The 17,502-nt window shown below is 43.4% G+C and overlaps 1 protein-coding gene across 2 annotated transcripts in view; it reads left to right on the top strand.

Moving 5' to 3' along the window:
* Window positions 1–2,031: 2,031 nt before the first annotated feature.
* The window catches only part of RNF130 (ring finger protein 130), an 87,003-nt gene continuing 71,532 nt past the window's right edge, over window positions 2,032–17,502 (top strand). For both annotated transcript variants that reach the window (XM_064480182.1, XM_064480181.1), the window contains exon 1: window positions 2,032–2,317. In XM_064480182.1, the coding sequence (XP_064336252.1) occupies window positions 2,071–2,317 (247 nt within the window). In that variant the 5' untranslated portion in view covers window positions 2,032–2,070. The remainder of the gene's footprint in view (window positions 2,318–17,502) is intronic.

The following is a 17,502-nucleotide window of genomic DNA, read 5'->3' as shown; positions in this document are numbered from 1 at the left end:
GATTTCATTTATATTAAATTCTAGAAAATGCAAACTAATCTATAGAGAATGACAAAAAGAGGATGAATGTCTGAGAATGGGGGTGCAGAGAAGTTTGGATTAACAAGAGATGAGGCACTTTTGGAGTGATGGAGATATATGTTATCTTTTTTACGATTTAGTTTCACTTTATTTTATTTTGGGGGGTAGGTAATTAGGTTTACTTATTTATTTGCTTGTTTACATATTTTTGAGGAGGTACTGGGGATTGAACCCCAGAACTCATGCATGCTAAGCATTTGAGCTATACCCTCCCCCAATCTTCTTTTAAACACCTTTACTGTGGTATGTTTCCTGTAAAGTAAACTACACATATAATCGTTTCTCATGCCAGGGGGCATGGGCACCCCACACTTTGACAGACCCTTGTAAAGACAGGGGAGCAGGGAGCATGAGCTTCTCTAGGAGGGTCAGGCCAGGGCGTGTTAAGTGAGAGGAGCAGAATAAGGAGACCCCCACCAGGGAAGAGCCCTGTGGGACCTAAGTAGCCCAGGGCTGTTTGGAACGGGAATTCCAGGGCCTCAAGTGCCTGAGCATGAGTACCTTGGTTTCAAGGACTCCCTGCCCTATGGGAGGGGTCCAGCTGTGAGAGGGCCAGAGCAGAGCCCGCGTTAAGTACAGGGCCTAGGGAGGTGGCCTGGTTGCTTCCTGGATCCAAGTAAATAAAATCCAGTCTCAGTGAGCCACGACATGGACTGGCAGACTAGGGTAGTGGGGATGGAAGGGAAGGAGCTGGAGGGAGAAATCGTGAAGACTGTCGCTAAGAAGGCGGCAGTGGACATCGGATGTGTTGGCCGCACTGCATCCATACCCCTTCCCTGGAAACAGCGCCTCGGCTTTCCTTTGGGAGACAGCCTCTCTCTGGGATCCTCGGTACATTTGGTTGGGCAAGGCTGACTCCACCCCCTTTCCACTTTGGGAAGCAGGAGATCCAGGCCTCGCTGGTCAGCAGATGCCGTCCTTCTCCCCACCTCGTGGCAACAATCAGTATACCGCCCAGTATCACGGAAGCTTCTGAATTCAGCCGCACCCAAAGCTGCAATCATCCTTCCCTTTCATTTGTGCTTTAGAAGGGCGCACAGCCTGGCACGCTGTGTGTGTGTGTGTGTGGTGGGGCGACGCGGAGTCTCGCCACTATCTCCACCTCGTCCAGGGCCTCTGTAGGTTCCATCTAGTCTACAGAGATCTTCCCTAATTACTCAGAGGCCCTTAAAGATTCGGGTCTAGGGAGCCCCTGATATTTTTATACGCACAGAATTCTACCCCGTCCCCCCGACTCCGTGATATCAATTACATGACTTGGACTTGATCAGCTGAAATGTGAACTCACACAGATATTTAATTTTAAAACTGATTTCCAAGTTTTAGCCTTTTTTCTTTTGCATTCTCGTCTAAAACTTCTCCACAGGCCCTTGGAAAGCCTCCAGGCTCCGGCCCCTTGCGCATCACGCCTGACGTACAAACATGGCCGGACGCGGCGCTGGAGAGTGACCGGGAGGGCCCTCGTGCAGGCGGGCGGGAGCGGGCACGGCCTCGCACGCATGCGCACGTGGGCGGGGCTGCGCCCAGGCCTGCGCGCAACCACTCGGTGGCAGGGGGCGGGGCGGCGGCGAGCGCGCGCCTGAGGCGGCAGCCCGGCCAGCGGGACTTTTTGCGCCCAAGACCTTCTTGTGGGCGCATCTCCCACCCGCGTCGCGGCCCCGCGAAGTGTGCCCAGGTCGGTGGGACCGGCCCCGGGGTATGGAGAGGGCCCGCCCCCACAGCCGTGGAAGGACCTGGAGGAGACGAGCGCGCGAGGCCTGACCCGCCGTTCTCGCTGAGGGGCCCATGGGCGCGTCCCCGCGGCCGAGCCACCGACGTGAGAGCGCCGAGCGCCGCGGCCTCGGCGCCGAGAACGGCCGTGCTCGAGCCCGGCCCCGCGCCGGCCGCGCGCGCGCGCTCCCGCCGCAGCGCCGGCCGCGCCCGCCCCGCCTCTCGGCGCCGGCCCGGGAGCCCGGTCCGCGAGCGGCGGCGGCGGCTGCCGGAGGGACGATGCGCGGTTTGGCGCGGGCGGGCCCGGCCCGGCTCGCCGCGCTCGCGCTGCTGACCTGCAGCCTGTGGCCGGCGCGGGCTGACAACGCGAGCCAGGAATACTACACGGCGCTCATCAACGTGACGGTGCAGGAGCCCGGCCGGGGCTCCCCGCTCACGTTCCGCATCGACCGCGGGCGCTACGGGCTCGACTCGCCCAAGGCCGAGGTCCGCGGTCAGGTGCTGGCGCCGCTGCCTATCCACGGAGGTGAGTGCCCGGCGGGGCGGGGAGGGCGAGGCCGCGGCGGCGGCGGCGGGGCGGAGGTCCCCGGGCCCGGGAGCCGCAGCCTGGGGTGCGGGGGCGGCGGTCTCCCGCTGGTCGGCCCGCTCCGCGCCGCTTGGCCGCGGCCCCAGCTGGGGTCCAGCGCCCCGCCAGGAGCTCCCCTACCGGCCCGCTCCCGGAACGAGGCCCCCGACGCGCTCCTGGGTCCTGCCTGTCTTTTCGGAAAGTCTCGGAACGCTCCTTTCGGTCTCGGCAGCTTGTTTACGGGAAGGCGCCGAGCTGCGAGTGTGCAGGGGCCGCTCAGACAAAGGAGGTGGCGGGGAGCGCAGAACCGGCCCACGACGGATGAGGTCTTAACCTGCGTTCGGAACCCGCAGGATAGTTGCCGAAATCCCAGACCTAACGCGGCGTTGACTCTCGGATGGGGAGGCCGTTTTCTAACGTGGAAACGCGCCGTTTTCCCTCAGTGGCTAGTGGACGGGGATGGGAGAGGAAAACGGGCATCTTCCCTGCTGCTTTTGGCTCCTGTTCTGCCCCAGTCGCTTTACCGTAATTTGACGCCTGAAAATCTCACGCTGTGAAGAATCAAATACCAATTGGAACCTGTAGCCAAGTCTTCAGGTCAGCCGAGTCTACCGAAGGGAAAATTGGTTAAATTTTGAAGAGTTGTTTTTGAAGCCGTTTGATTTATCCACATGTCTTCCTATAAAGGCAGACTCTGTTTAACTATTTAATGTTAGACATGTATTTGTATGGATTTCTGGTCATATTTTAAAGGAAACTTTTCCCACCCTGGAGGATGATTTTGTTTGTTAGCCCACTGCGAACTTTTTGGGAAATATCTACCGACTTCTTCACCCCCACTCACCCTAAGAATGCTGAGAGGGGATTTTTTTTTAAACTACTATTCGTATTGAGATGACCTAAACTAGGCAACCTAAATAAGGCAACGGTGTTTGTTTTTATGCTCTAAAATATTGAAACATCATGCCCCTTCTGAGATCTGCATTGGAATGCTCAAGTGCTCAGCTGTTTTCTTCTTTAGGGCATTCTAGCTGAGGAAGAAGAATCAGATAAGGCTTTCACGGCAGCCTGTCCCCAGTTTACACCTGCCTTTTAAAAGTTCATTTTTATACCAGTAATCAGGTGCTTAGAGTACATTTCTCACCTCTACTTCGTTAAAAACGGCAGTTTGGGTCTCAACTTCCCCACAGAAATAACTTTGGCCTCTGGTTCATTCAGTAAATATTTGCCTGTTCTGTGCCAGTCACTGTGGTTGGGACACATAATGTTGCCAAACTAAGGCACTGACAATGGTAGTCTATTTTCTGGTGCGGAGATCTGTGAGGGTCACATGAAAGAGGAGGAAGAGGAAGAGAGAGAGGCAAGCTGTTCTGGAGCAAGAGCTGGCCCTGTGCAGTATTTTGAAATCTGTGGTTTGTCTTTGGGGCTTGGTTTCCCCTAGGCACCCCAAGGCCACCACCCTCACTTTTAGGTATTTCCCTCCCAAGTGGTCCATGTTGTGCAACTACTTGTTGCTTTGCCTGTCACTTCAGACAAAAGCCCCAACTGTCAGAGAGCTTGTTTTAGGTGTTTGGACAGAAGGGTGTTGGGAACTATGACGTGTGGGTGAAGGTTAGTTCTATTCCCCTGTCAGTGGCGAGGTAGCATTAAAGGATTGATTAAAGGTTCTGGTCATAAACTGACACTAGGAAAGTAATTCAGCCTCTTAGATTCATCTGCAGAATGGAGGGATGAAATGTTTACCCCATAAGGTTGCTGAGAGGCTTAAATGGTTCCTGCATTCTTAAAAGAGGAGACTTGTTAACCTGCGTGAATCTCTAAGTTGGTGGCGTTTTAGACATGGCATCAAGTGTGGACACACTGGGGCGGTGTGTGGGGACTGAGTCTGTGGTCCGTTCCCCGAGCGCCTGTCTTGTCTTCCTCTCCTCTGTTCTCTCGGAACTCATTTTGTATCGGCACAAACATGAGATTGCCCCAGATTTTCTCATGGTGTTGGTGATGAGATCCTACAGGTGGTTTGAGTCTGGCTTTGTGCTAAGGGGTCTGCACACATAGGTTCTTTTAGTCCAGCAAATACTAATTGAAAACCTGCGTACCAGCCACCATCCAAGGTACTGAGGAAGAGGGAGGGGCTCCAGCAGTGAACAAAACAGATAAAAATCTCTCCTCTTCCTGAAGCTCACATTCTAGTGGGGGTTTTTTTTTTGAGTCAGTTTTACCTGTAAATTGTTTCTCAGCCTATGAATTAACATGAAATCCAAGACATTTTTTTTTTGCTTTTGTAGCAGGAACTTAGGAAAGTATTTTAAAAACAAGAATGGTGGTAGAAATCTGCTAAAATCTTTCATGTTTAAGAAAATGGCTATGTCAATTATACCTCAATAAAAAAAGAAAGTGGCTTAAAACTGGAATATTTAGGTATTTCACCCTATATATTCTTGATTTAGTCAGTCTTAAGTGTTTGTATTTTTAGAAAGAATAATGCATTCCTCATGACTTTTGTGCTCTTATAATTTTAAATAGAAGGGAATTCTTAACATGTTTATTGAAGATTTCCTGTGTGTTGAAACTAAACAAAGTGATGTTCAAATTAACCAAAAAAAAGTTATGAGACAGAATTCTTGGCAAAAAAACAGCTATGGTCAGTAGGTGGGAAATTAATGAAAATTCATTTTGAGAACAAGTGTTTGGTAGAAATGAATGTAAAGACAAAATTACAGTTTTCTGAGAGCTTAACATGATGACTCATTTTAAATCCATGACTTGGTTTGTGAGAGTGAAAACCTTTCTTGTTATTTTGCGTTGTTACTATCAATTAGGCATGTATGAATCACTGAGCAAGATTTATTTGTCCTATACCTTTAAAGGATAAATTGGCAATATTTTCCTTAGATGCTGTGGTATTTTAAAAGTACGTTTTAGAAAGTGTTAAACTTTATAAAATATTTCATGAACAGGTGTTATATTTTGAAAATATATTCTTTGTCATTAAATAGAATGCATGTGTAAATGGAGATTTGTTTGTTTGGTGGTAACAAATTTCATATTTTTACTGACAAAGAATTCATTTTTAGAATGGGCTTTTGAAGGAACATGTATTTATGCACAGATCAGGGTTGCTTTCTTATTACTAGCTTACTCAAAGCATGAGCTTAGATCTGGAAACAAAAGTAAGCTGGTTAGTATTTACTGTGGAGCAGACTTTGTAAATGTGCTCTATGTGTGTGCACACTGACTTTTTGTTTGAGCCTAGGGTGGGGGTTGGGAGAGGAGAAGGCCGGGTGTTGATGATGTCATTTTGTATGCAGATGTGCTGGTGGGAAGAATTTGGTAACAGCCATTTTTTTGCTTTGCGTAGAAATTTTCAGGATTGGATATTTACAGCCTTGGAGAACAACTTAACCAAATAATAAACTTTTTTTGACCATCTTGCTGACTGTAGAGATGCAATAACATTTTTTTTAAGTCTTAGGTTTTTATGTTTAAAGAAGTGATTCAATCAAATGAATCCAATTAAACCTGAACTTGGTTTTTTTAATTCTGATAAAGAGTGAAGGCAATTGATGTGGAAACAAGACCTTGGATGAAAGGGGCCATGTAATGTTAGATATCATGGTGGTGAAGACGGGGCTACTGGATATAATTAGAGGTTTCAGAATATTCAGAGAAAAAGTAGATGTGATCCTGGAAGCAGAGAGTCTGAAAGGAAAAAGAATTCAGAAGGAGTTGGAGGCTCTAAAAACCAAATTTTGACATAAATTAGATAACCAAGCAAGAAGGTAAAGGAGATATATACAATAAATTATGTTTGTATTAAATTTTGACCGTTTAGAATTTAACAATTTAGAAAACGTTTTTGCATACTGTATTTTCCTTTGCTTTTAGACGTCCATTAGCATATAAATACTTGAATGTATTTTTTTAAATGTTTGATCTCCCCACCAAATCCTCATCCTGCTGTCATCCTATTTCTCTGTTTCTCTTTATGGCAAAGTGTTGGCTATACTCGCTGCCTTCAGTTTTTCCTCCTACTATTCTTCACATTGTGAGGGTCTTTGCTGTGCCAGTGATTTTGATAAAGGCACGGCATATTTAACTGAAATATTGGACTACAGGATCCTTAGGATCTCAATGTGAGGAATGGTGGGCAGCAACAACCTAAATAGTTAATAGGAATGAATATGTAGTATTGAATTTGGGTAAAAAAAATCAGCTGCCATGAAGGGGGTTGAGGAGGGATAAGGCTTAGAGCTGCATGTCACAGGACAGAGCCTGACCGGCTCAGTCTAATCTTGCGTGCGTTTGAGCGTCTGGATCCTTGACAGCACTTGTCCCACTTCACAGAAGTCACGCGCACACGCGCACCTTTCGTTCACGTTTAATTCTGAATATGAGTTTTAAGAGATGAGCAAACTGCAGTGCATTGTCTTGAATATTATAAAAGAGAAATCCTTCCTTTGAAGGAACATTAGATGGCTTCTAAGATCCCTGCATCTGAACAAGGTGTGACTGTAAAGTCCTAAGACACATCATTTTAAACAAACCTCTAGAATATAACTATTAATGAGACTGACAAGGGTTTAACTTCCAGAATACAGAAACAGCTCGTGCAGCTCAATAACAAAAAAGGAACACTCAATCAAAAACTGGGCAGAAGACCTAAATAGACATTTTTTCCACGAAGACATACAGTTGGCCAACAGGCACATGTAAAGATGCTCGGTATTGCTAATTATCAGAGAAATGCAAATCAGAATTACCCATTAAGAAGATTGTTCTTTTCACATCAGTCACATGGGTATGTGTGTGTGTACATAGGATATATACACACATATTGTGCAACAATGAAAACATAAATTTAAACACTTAAAATTTGTTTTGTGAGATTATCTTTTTGATTGAACAATTTAAAAATATGTGCAATGTAAACTGACTATAGCTCAATTTAAAAAATAATTTTTTAAATGTGCAATGTATCAAATCTTTGTCTTTTCTAAATAGATTTGAATTTTGACAATTGAAATTTTTTTTTGAGGCAGTATTCTTTTTTTAAGTGCTTGTGAACTTCCTTTGTGGATAATGCTCAAAGAAGTCCAGTAGTGTTTTGGGCCACATCCACATCAGGGGGATGCGTGGATAGTCCTCAGAGCTAGTTCTTTTAAGTATAGCAGTCTTGACTTATTTACAAAATGAAACTCTTTTTCAAGATCATCAACGTTTGTTTTATCATCCTTAGAGTAATTTTACGCACTAGACAGTCATTATTTCCCATAAATCGGACTAAGTATGGCTTTCTTTACTGTTGGAGGCAATTTTGAATAAAATAAAGGGGACCCTTTAAATGTCAAATGAAATAAGTTAAAAAGTCCTTAATAAGCACCTACTTTGTGCTTGTGTTATGCACGTTCTGTGGTGCGTGTGAAAGAGTTGGTATGTAATTCCTACCTGAGAGAACTTGGTCTTGTTGAAGAGCTCAGCCTTGTCTGGATGGCACAAATAAGACACACCGTTGTAGAAGATAGTTCAGGCTGTCTGCAGGCTCCAGCCAGGGGGCCAGCCACCCGTTACTGTAAACAGAGTTCATTGCAACACAGCCATGCCCATTCATTCCCATGTCTGTGGCTACTTTCAAGCTACGCCGGCAGAGTTGAGCGATTATTACAGAAGCCTTCTAAGCCTAAGCTCCTTTAAGAAAACTTTTGACAACCCCTGCTCTAAAGTTTCATTTATTACCTTAGTTTTTCCCATGAAAACTACATTATGGATTTATGGGTGAGAATTTAACTCCCAAGTTGTCCCAAACTCTGAGCTCCTGGAAATTAGGGACAATGTCTTCTTTGTTTCAGCTAAACACCTAGGACTGCCTGGCACTAGCAGGCCGCTGTAATATGTGATTTAATCCTGTGGTGCTTAGTCTGGTAGTGAAACTGATGGCAGGCGTCGTTGGAAGCTGTATGGTAGGATAGGGGATGGTGGGGTGTTGGTGGACAGAATGTACTATAGGGCCTCTGTTGTTATGCTCAATCACAAGTGGTACAGAGACCAGAGAAATGAAAAGTTACTTGGACTTGGAGTCTAGAGAGGTTCATTGAAAATGTGGAAGTTGAAGTCAAACTTGATTAGTTTTATTTCCAGCCATAATGGAGTAACAGACAGCAGCTTTACCTTCTTACCTCAAGTGCCTGGAAAACCTGACAGTTATGAAACGGCAACTTTAGAAATCGGCCAAAAAACAGCACAGGACAGTGTTCCCTGAGAGAAAGGGAGCAAACAGGAGCTCTGTGACTGCCTCGGCTTACCACCTGGAGAGCTGCTGCGGCAGCACAGGGAGGGGGAAATCCAGAAAGAGTCTGCTGGTCTCCCTGAAGCTGATGAGACAGAGTTCAGAGCTCAGGGAGGCCAGCGCAGCTGAATGGGCTTGAATGTGTGAGGAGGGAACTGCACAGAGAGCTGTAAGGGGTCCCCTCAGGCCTTTGGTTCGAGTACTGATCTGCACATTTGGCGAAGAACTGTCAGAAATTAGCAGGTGGAAGAATTCTTGGAGTTCACACAAAGCTGAGAATGGTTCATATTCTCACTAATCAGAGTAGGAAGACCTAATGCACAGGACGTGAAGCGAGGCCAAGTTAGCCCTGGAGGAAAACCTGTTCTGGACCCATCTCCCAAAGCTTAGCAGCAAACCCGAAAAGGATCGGATTGATGCCAAGTAACTGGTCCTGAAAAAAACCCCAACAGTCTTTGAAGGAATACAACAAAATCTAGCTCCCAGAACATGAAACCCAAGACTAACATTCAATCAAAAATTACCAGGCAAGCTAAGAAACAAAAAAATATGACCCATAACCAGACAGAAGACATCGGTAGAAGCAGGCCTGGAGGTGGGGCAAATGATGGAATTGCAGGTAAGGATGTTAAAACATATTATAAGTATACTCAGTTTGTTCAAGGAAGTAAAGAACATAAACACGTTAAGGAGAGAAATGGATCTGAAGAAGACCCACGTCAAACTTCTAGCAATAAACTCAAACCTGAAGGAGTGTAGGATTTGTTTTGACAGAGGAAAGAGGAGAAAAGGACACTGAAAGGAAGTTTCCTGCTGTGGAGCTCTTTGTTCATCCCCGGCAGTGATGTAGTTAACACGTAATTGGGTACATACTGTGTACCAAGAGTGATGCCAAGTACGGGGCATGGATTATCATGTAACCCTCGTAGCAGCTCCAGGTGGTACTCTATCCTTGTTCTGTGGGTGAGGTTTAAGGCACTCCAGTCTCTCACTTGGTGCTTCTTTTCTTTATAGCACCACACGTGATTGGAAGTTATGTATCTGATTCTGTTTGTTTCTGCAGGCAAAGATGCTTCTCTGTGTCCACTCTTGTATATTCAGTGCTTAGTGTGGAACCTGAAACATAGGAGGGTGGCACTGGGTAACTAGTGTAGGACGAATTGAAGAAAGTGAGGTGACCCACAAGCAGTGAGCCCGTGGGGATTCAGTGCCTCTGGGGCTTGATGTAGGTCTGTGGCTGCAGAGTCAGATTTCAACCACTTCTTTGTACTGCTTCCCGTGTGGGTTTAATGAATTCTGATCTATCCACCCAGTGGGATGTTACACAGCCATTAAAAGGGGTCGTTGTGATTCTGTCCTGCGGAAGTAAATACATAGTGATCGAACTGTGACTGTGTTAAATACGCTTACAGTGGGTAGGGACTCCAAGTAGTATGCAGGAGTAAAAACGATTGTGTTATGTTGATTGGATCGTGGGTGACGTTTCTCGTTTTCTTTTCTCTCTTTTTTTTTTTTTTTTGAATTGTTCATTTTTAATATGAAACTTTCTTCATAGGGGAAAAGTCATACTCTCTAAAGGGTATGTTCTCTACCCTTATACTCTGAAGGGTAAAGTAAGTCTCTACAGGTTGATTTTTTTTTTTAAGTTTATTTCCTAGCGTCAAGAAGAATGGAATGAATGCCAAGCAGTGGTTAGGATGAGTAGAAAACTGGAAGATACTAGGAATATATTGAAAAGGCATGTTTTCCCCCAGTATGAACAGAGGACTCTGAGACCAAGAATACTTGGTCCAAATGTGAAACGAGTGGAAACGTGGTGTGGTTTTGAGCAGCTAGTGGACGCTAGAGTGGGAAATGGAGTCCTGACTCGGCTTTTCTATAATATTTTTATGATGATGATACTGTTGCTTGTATTGTTTTTGCTGGTTTTCACCGTTTGAAATCAATCCATAGTTAAAGCGTGAAAACTTAATCACGGGCAGCCCCAGCTTTTCCAAAGTTCCCTTTTGCCACTTTGCTTTTATAAAACACCTACATTACTACCTATTTTTGCTAGCCGGAGGAAGTCTGAAGAGGATTTTCGCTTTTATGAAGAAAGGCAGGAAGCAAAAATAGCGTTCAGTGTTTGTCTTGTAGCCAGACGAGCTGGCATAGAGGCAGCGGCACCCAGACCCGTGAGTGCGGCCCCACCAAGCTCCTTCCCCGGGAACGACACTCACAGCTCAGCATCGAACTGCCGTGGCTGTGAACCTTGTCTGTGAGCATCTGTGTGCTATCTCGATTTATTTTGTGCATCCTTCAGGAGATTGTGGCCTAAGGTAATGGCTTCTTTCCTTTTCACCGTTTTGGTTTACAGGAGGTTTCACAGGAACACTCTACTTTTGTGTAGCAGGGAAACCTGTATAGTTGCAGAACAGAAAGGAAATGTTATCAACCTTAAGATTATATAATTAAAAATAGATGACAAAGCTGGAGAAATGGAAGAGAGAAAAGAGATGTTAGGGACAGGTGAGGGCTGGTATCTTTGTCTCATCTCACAGGTGAAGAGTCAAGAGATAGTCTGTAATTGCAGAAACTAGAAAAGTTTAACCACAGTGGAAAGTAAATCAGGAGAGAGGAAAGATGGAGATGTGTAAGTGAGCAGAATCCTAATTTGTGACATAAATTCACAGGGAATGGCTAAAGTTGAAAAGCCAGGAAATGATTGCTTTAAGCCTTTTCGGAACTGGTGGAAGGTGACCACTGGAAGAACTGTAAAACAGATCGTTGAAAGTGATTGCTTCTTCACAGCTACAGAAACAGTAAAAAGAGCGCGGTTGCCAGGGGTTTGGGGAGAGGGAGGGAAGGAGGGGTGAGTAGATGGAGCACAAGGGATTTTTAGAGCAAATGAAATTACTCTGTAGGACACTGTAGTGGCGGCTACATGTCATTGTGCATTTGTCAAAACCCATAGAATGTACAACATCAAGAGTGAGCCCTAATGTAAACTAATGATAATAATGTGCCCATGTTTGTTCATCGATTGTACCAAATACGCCACACTGATGAGGGATGTTGAGGGTAGGGGAGTATAATATAAATGTGCGGGTGGGGAGGGCTGTGTGGGAACTCTCTATATTTTCTGCTCAGTTCTGCTGTGAACCTGAAACTTCTCTGAAAAAATAGTCTTATTAATTAAAGTAATTAATTAATTAATTTTTTAAAAAACCTAAGATGGTTGACATTCTTCCATTAACCAGCACTTTTTGGGGAGGGGGGTGGGCATTTCAGTTTTCTGATTTACTTAATTGACTGCATTTAGCACATAATTCTTTGTCTTATCATAAAAGATATAATCACTTCTTTGGTGGAAAAAAGCAAATATATTGTGTTTACTTTGTTCCTGATTTGCTAGGTTGAGAACCTTGGCAAGGAAGGAGAAGAAGCAAGTCTTTATGGCTTGGCCATAGTGTGTTAGTCTTCTGTTGACACTGTAGTCAGTTACCTCACACTAAGTGGCTTAAAGCAACACAAATTATCTTACAGTCCTGGAAGTGGGAAGTCCTAAATGGGTCTCACCCGGCTAGAATCAAGGTGTTGGCAAGACTGCGTTCCTTCTGGAGGGTGTAAGGGAGAATCCGTTGCCTTGCTTTTTCTAGTTTCTAGGAGCCACCTACATTCCTCGGCTCACAGCCCTTTACTCTGTCTTCAGAATGAGCAGTGAGGCATCTTCAGAGCTTTCTGTGACTCTGACCTTCTGCCTCTCCCTTCCACAATTAGAAGACCCTGTGATTATATTGGGCCCAGTCACATAGTCCGAGTTATTGTCTTTATTTTAAAGTCAACTGATTACCGACCTTAATTCCCTCTTGTCATGTAACCTAATATATTCACAGGTCCCAGGGATTAGATGGGGACATCCTGGGCAGAGGGCATTCTTCCTCCTCCCACACACAGTGAGCCCGTGCAAGCATCCCACGATTACAGCGTTTTCTTCTGAGTGTCTACAAATTGTTCCTTTAATAATCATTCCTGAAATTTTGCTAAGGATTAATAGTACCCTAGCTAGTCCATAATTTGCACAGTCCATCTCTATCATTTTGTAAATATTGGTGTGCTGTTTACACAGGTTAGTTTTCTAATCTCTGTTCTGTGATTCCTCAAAGATCATTATCAGTGATGCAGTTTCTCATTTGCATGTTGTCACCAGGCTAATTCATCTGCATCAGAAATCCTAAACTCATGAGGGGCAACTGCTTCAGATGCCCATTCAGCAAATGATTATTAAACACCTGCTGTATGGCAGGCAGGACAGGAATGCATGCTGCGTGGTGCAGGAAGCAGGGTGAGTCAGCACCTATGTGTTGTCGCGTGGTGAAAACAGACCTTAAGCTGATAATGACAGCAGCAAATATTTAATCATTATTATTGGGGAGAGTATCAGGACGCTGAGCACGTGAGAGCATTAGCCCGGTCCAGGGCGGTCGGGGAAGGCTTCTCCTGAGGGATGAAGTTTAACCTGAGACTGAAACCTGAGCAGATACTAGGTTAAGAGGGGCGCAGAAAGGAAGGCCATTCCAGGCCACAGGAACATACGTGAAGACCACAGGCACAGAAGACCCTTGGTGTGCGTGAGGAACTGAAAGGAGCTCAGAGAATAAGGGGGAGAGGTGAAAGGTGGGTCAGTACTTCCCAGGCTGTGGTGGGACTTTGGACTTCACCTCAAGAGGAACAGAAAAATGTCGCAGGGTTGGTTGGCTTGTTTGTTTAATTTTTAATTATAGTAAAATATATTTAACACACAGTTTACCATCTTAACCACTTTTAAGTGTATGGTGCAGTGGTGCTGAGTGGATTCCCATGGTTGTACAGCCTCCAGAACACTTCTCACGCTGCAAACCGAAACCCCTTACACAACTCTGCGTTTCCTTTGCCCTCCAGCCCCTGGCAGCCACCCTGCTGTCTGTCTCTGTGAATCTGAGTACTCTAGAAACCTCATGTAAGTGGAATCATATAGTACTTGTCTTTTTACAACTGACTTACTTCATTTAGTGTAACGTCCTCAAGGTTCATCCATGTTGTAGCATGCTCCCCCAAACTGACTTACAGATTCAGTGTAACCCCAAGAAAATACCAGCTGGCTTTTTGCAGAAATTGACAGGCTGATCCGAAAATGTATATAGACCCAGAATATTCAAAACAGTCCTGAAAAAGAACAGAATTAGAGGGCTCATATTTCTTGATTTCAAAACTTACTACGAGACAGTGTGGTACTAGCTAAGATAGACATACGGATCAGTGGAACAGAACTGAGATCCAGAAATAAACCCTTATATTTATGGTCAGTTGGTTTTCAACAAAGGTACCAATATAGTTCAGTGGGGAAAAGAATTGCCTTTCAACAGAGGGTGCTGGGACAGCTGGATAGCCAAGAAGACAGAGGGAAAGGGAGGAGACGGAGAAGTGTATATTACCTGAGAAGTTAAGCGGTTCCCTGCCTCTGCCAGTGCTGAGGAGGATGGGACGCTGAGGGCTGGAAAGTATTCTTTGCATTTGGTGATGTAAACCAAAGTCACTGGAAATTTGGAAGAAAGCAACTATGGCATTTTAAAATTTGCAAATCCCAGGGCAAAGAAAACTGGGTAATTACAAATTATTTTAATGGGATGATAGAGTATTTGAAGAACCCAACATGAATACACTAAATGTAAACAGCAGTTTTGCTGAGATGAACTGAGAGTACGTAACAGGGAGACCTATCCTAAGGATATATTTGTTTTCTTATAATCTCTGCACCCATTTTCAGTGTCCTTTTAGCCTTGCTCTGATTGTCTTGAGTTCTCGGGTTATTCTCCTTTATAGGGAGAACAAAAGCAAAAAGGTTTTGAGAAATGTTTTCCTCCGTTGTCTTGTTAACCCCGAGTAGTGGACCTGTTTCTTTCCTATTCTTGCTCTGAAAAAACTTAAAAAAAAAAAAATCTTTTGGACAGGGGATAAGAGAAGCCCCTTTTCTTGTTCTTGTCATTATTGGCAACCTTCAGCTCTTTCTGAGCTTTTTAAAAGATTTTGGGAAAAAAAATTGTGGAGGGGGAAATTTCTGTAAGTCTATACTGTCACCCTGCATTTGCCTTTACTTTGTATAAGTCTTCCTTAAAGTTGAATTTATCTTGTGCATTCTTGTTGGTTTCTTCTTTTCTTTCTCATCAAGATTATTTGTAATTACCCAGCTTTCTTTTGCCCCGGGTTTTGCAAACTCTAAAATGCTAGGTTGCTTTCTTCCCAGGTCACTTCACAATCTGGGTCTGTGTTAGGTTCTGGGTAGCTAGACTGTGTTAGTGTCCTCTGGTTATCCCTAGCAGTTATCCTATGGAAGATGAACAGTAAAGCAGATCAGGAACTTGCTAGACATTTGGCTTTTAGCTGAGTGAGATTTTTGCAGTTTTGGAACCCCTGTCAGGACTCTTATCTTGTCTGCCAGTTTTGTGATCTGTTAAGAACTTTCCTGTTCACTCTGTTTGGCCAGTTGACCTTCATGTGTTGCCCCATCAAAGTCTCATTTCCTTCTCTCAGATATGTTCTTGAGTTCTTCTTTTCACTTGGATTTTCTTGAAGAACATACCTTATCTTGATGTAAAATAACTGCTTTAACACTTTCCCCTCCAAATAGTAGTTTCTTAGGTAAAGTATACTTTTCCATTATTACAGGCCAATCTTGAGACCCACTTCAACACATCTCATTGATTATTTTATATACTTAGGGTAAACTTTAAAGGTTTTTCTTATTTTTTATTGGTTTATGGACGTCTCGGATTATGAAAACTTTAAACTTCTGGTTCTCATTTGTTTTCTCATGTGAATAGACTCTCACTGTGTTATTTTTTTTCTAGTTGTCCTCCATAGGGACTGATTTCATGGCTTTTTTTTCATGTTCTCCTCTCTCCTTCAGTTTTGCTTGAAGTCCTTTGATCAGTGGTCAGTCAGCCTTTGGACAAATACTTCTGTTAGTGTGAGCTCCACTATTCCTAGCCCAATTTTTTTTTCCCCATGAAAATGAGTCATCTCTTTTAACTTGCATCTCATTAACAACACTTAACTACCACCTGGGAAATGTAAGGGCTAGTGGGGAACTATGAAATAGAATTATGCATAAAACAAGGACCCTAAGATGAAAAAAAATGCTTTTGCTATTGAGTTGTATGAGTTCTTTATATATGTTGCATATGAACTCCTTAGCAGATGTATGAATTGCAAATATTTTCTCTCGTTCCATTAGTTGCTTTTTTATTTTGTTGACGGTATCATTTGCTGAATAGAAGCTTTTTAGTTTGATGTAGTCTCACTTGTGTGTTTTGGTTTTTGTTGCCTTTGTTTTTGATGTCAAATCCAAAAAATCATATCCAAGACGAATGTCATGGAGCTTCCTGCCTATGCTTTCTTCTAGGAGTTCTGTGGTTTCAGGTCTGGCATTCAAGTCTTTCATCCATTTTGAGTTGGTTTTTGTGCATGGTGTATGAGAGTGGTCCGGTTTTGTTCTTTTGCATGGGGTTGTCCAGTTTTCCCCCACCATTTATTGAAGAGGCTGTTTCCTTCCCCCATCGTATATTCTTGGCTCCTTTTTAGTAAATTAACTGACCATGTACGTGTGGATTATCTCTGGGGTCTCTGTTCTGTTCCATCAATCTGTGTGTGTGTTTTTATGCCGGTATCCTAATGTTCTGATTACATACTTTGTAATGTAGTTTGAAATCAGAAGCATGGATGCCTCTAGCCTTGTTCTTCTTTTTCAAGATTACTTTGGCTATTTGGGATCTTTTGTGGTTCCATACAAATTTTAGTGTTATTGATTCTGTGAAAAATGTGGTTGGAATTTTTATAGGATTGCATTGAATCTGTAGATTGCTTTGGGTAGTGTGGACATTTTAACAATATTAACTCTTCCAATCCATGAACACAGAATACCTTTCCATTTATTTGTGTCTTTTTCAGTTTCTTTCATCAGTGTCTTAATAGTTTTAATTGTATAGGTGTTTCATCTCCTTGGTTAAGTTTATTCCTAGGTGTTTCATTCTTTTTGTTGCAATTGTAAATGGGATTGTTTCCTTAATTTCTCTCTCTGATAGTTTGTTATTAGTATATAGAAATGCAGCAGATTTTTTTTGTATGTTGAATTTTTATCCTGCAACTTTACTGAACTTGTTTATTCTAACAGCTTTTTGGTGGAGTCTTTGGGGTTTTCTATATATAATATCATGTTATCTACAAATAGAGACAGTTTTACTTCCTCCTTTCAGATTTGGATGCCTGTTTTTTTCCTTTTTCTTGACTAATTGCTACGACTATTACTTTCAGTACTATGTTGAATAAAAGTAGCAAGAGTGGGCATCCTTGTCTTGTTCCTGATCTTAAAGGAGAAGCTTTTAGTTTTTCACTGTTTATTATGTTAGCTGTGGGCTTGTCATTATGTTGAAATACATTACCTCTCTACCCACTTTACTTTGTGGAGAGTTTTTATCATAAGTAGATACTGGGTTTTATCATATGCTTTTTCTGCATCTGTGGAAATGATCATGTGATTTTGATCCTTCTTTTTGTTGATGTGGTGTATCGCATTGATTTGTGGATGATGGACCATCTCTGCATCCCTGATCACAGTGCACGTTCCTTTTAATATATTGTTGAATCCATCGTTCTTACATCTGAAATTACTTTCCAGGTAACCCGATCTTTGTCAACACTGTCTTTTTGTCAGAGTCATTAGTACTAAAAGTAGTAGTACCAGAAACAGGAAGTGATAAACAAATTAGAAGTGCTCCCACGCCTTTTACTTTTCTGCCCAAGAATTAATAATGCTTTCTGAAGTTGCAAACCCTCAGTTATAAAATGA

The sequence above is a fragment of the Camelus dromedarius genome, chromosome 27 (genome assembly GCF_036321535.1).
Source record: "Camelus dromedarius isolate mCamDro1 chromosome 27, mCamDro1.pat, whole genome shotgun sequence".
NCBI classification, from domain to species: domain Eukaryota; kingdom Metazoa; phylum Chordata; class Mammalia; order Artiodactyla; family Camelidae; genus Camelus; species Camelus dromedarius.
The sequence above is the reverse complement of the archived record's forward strand: the minus strand, read 5'-3'. Positions and strand labels throughout refer to the sequence as shown.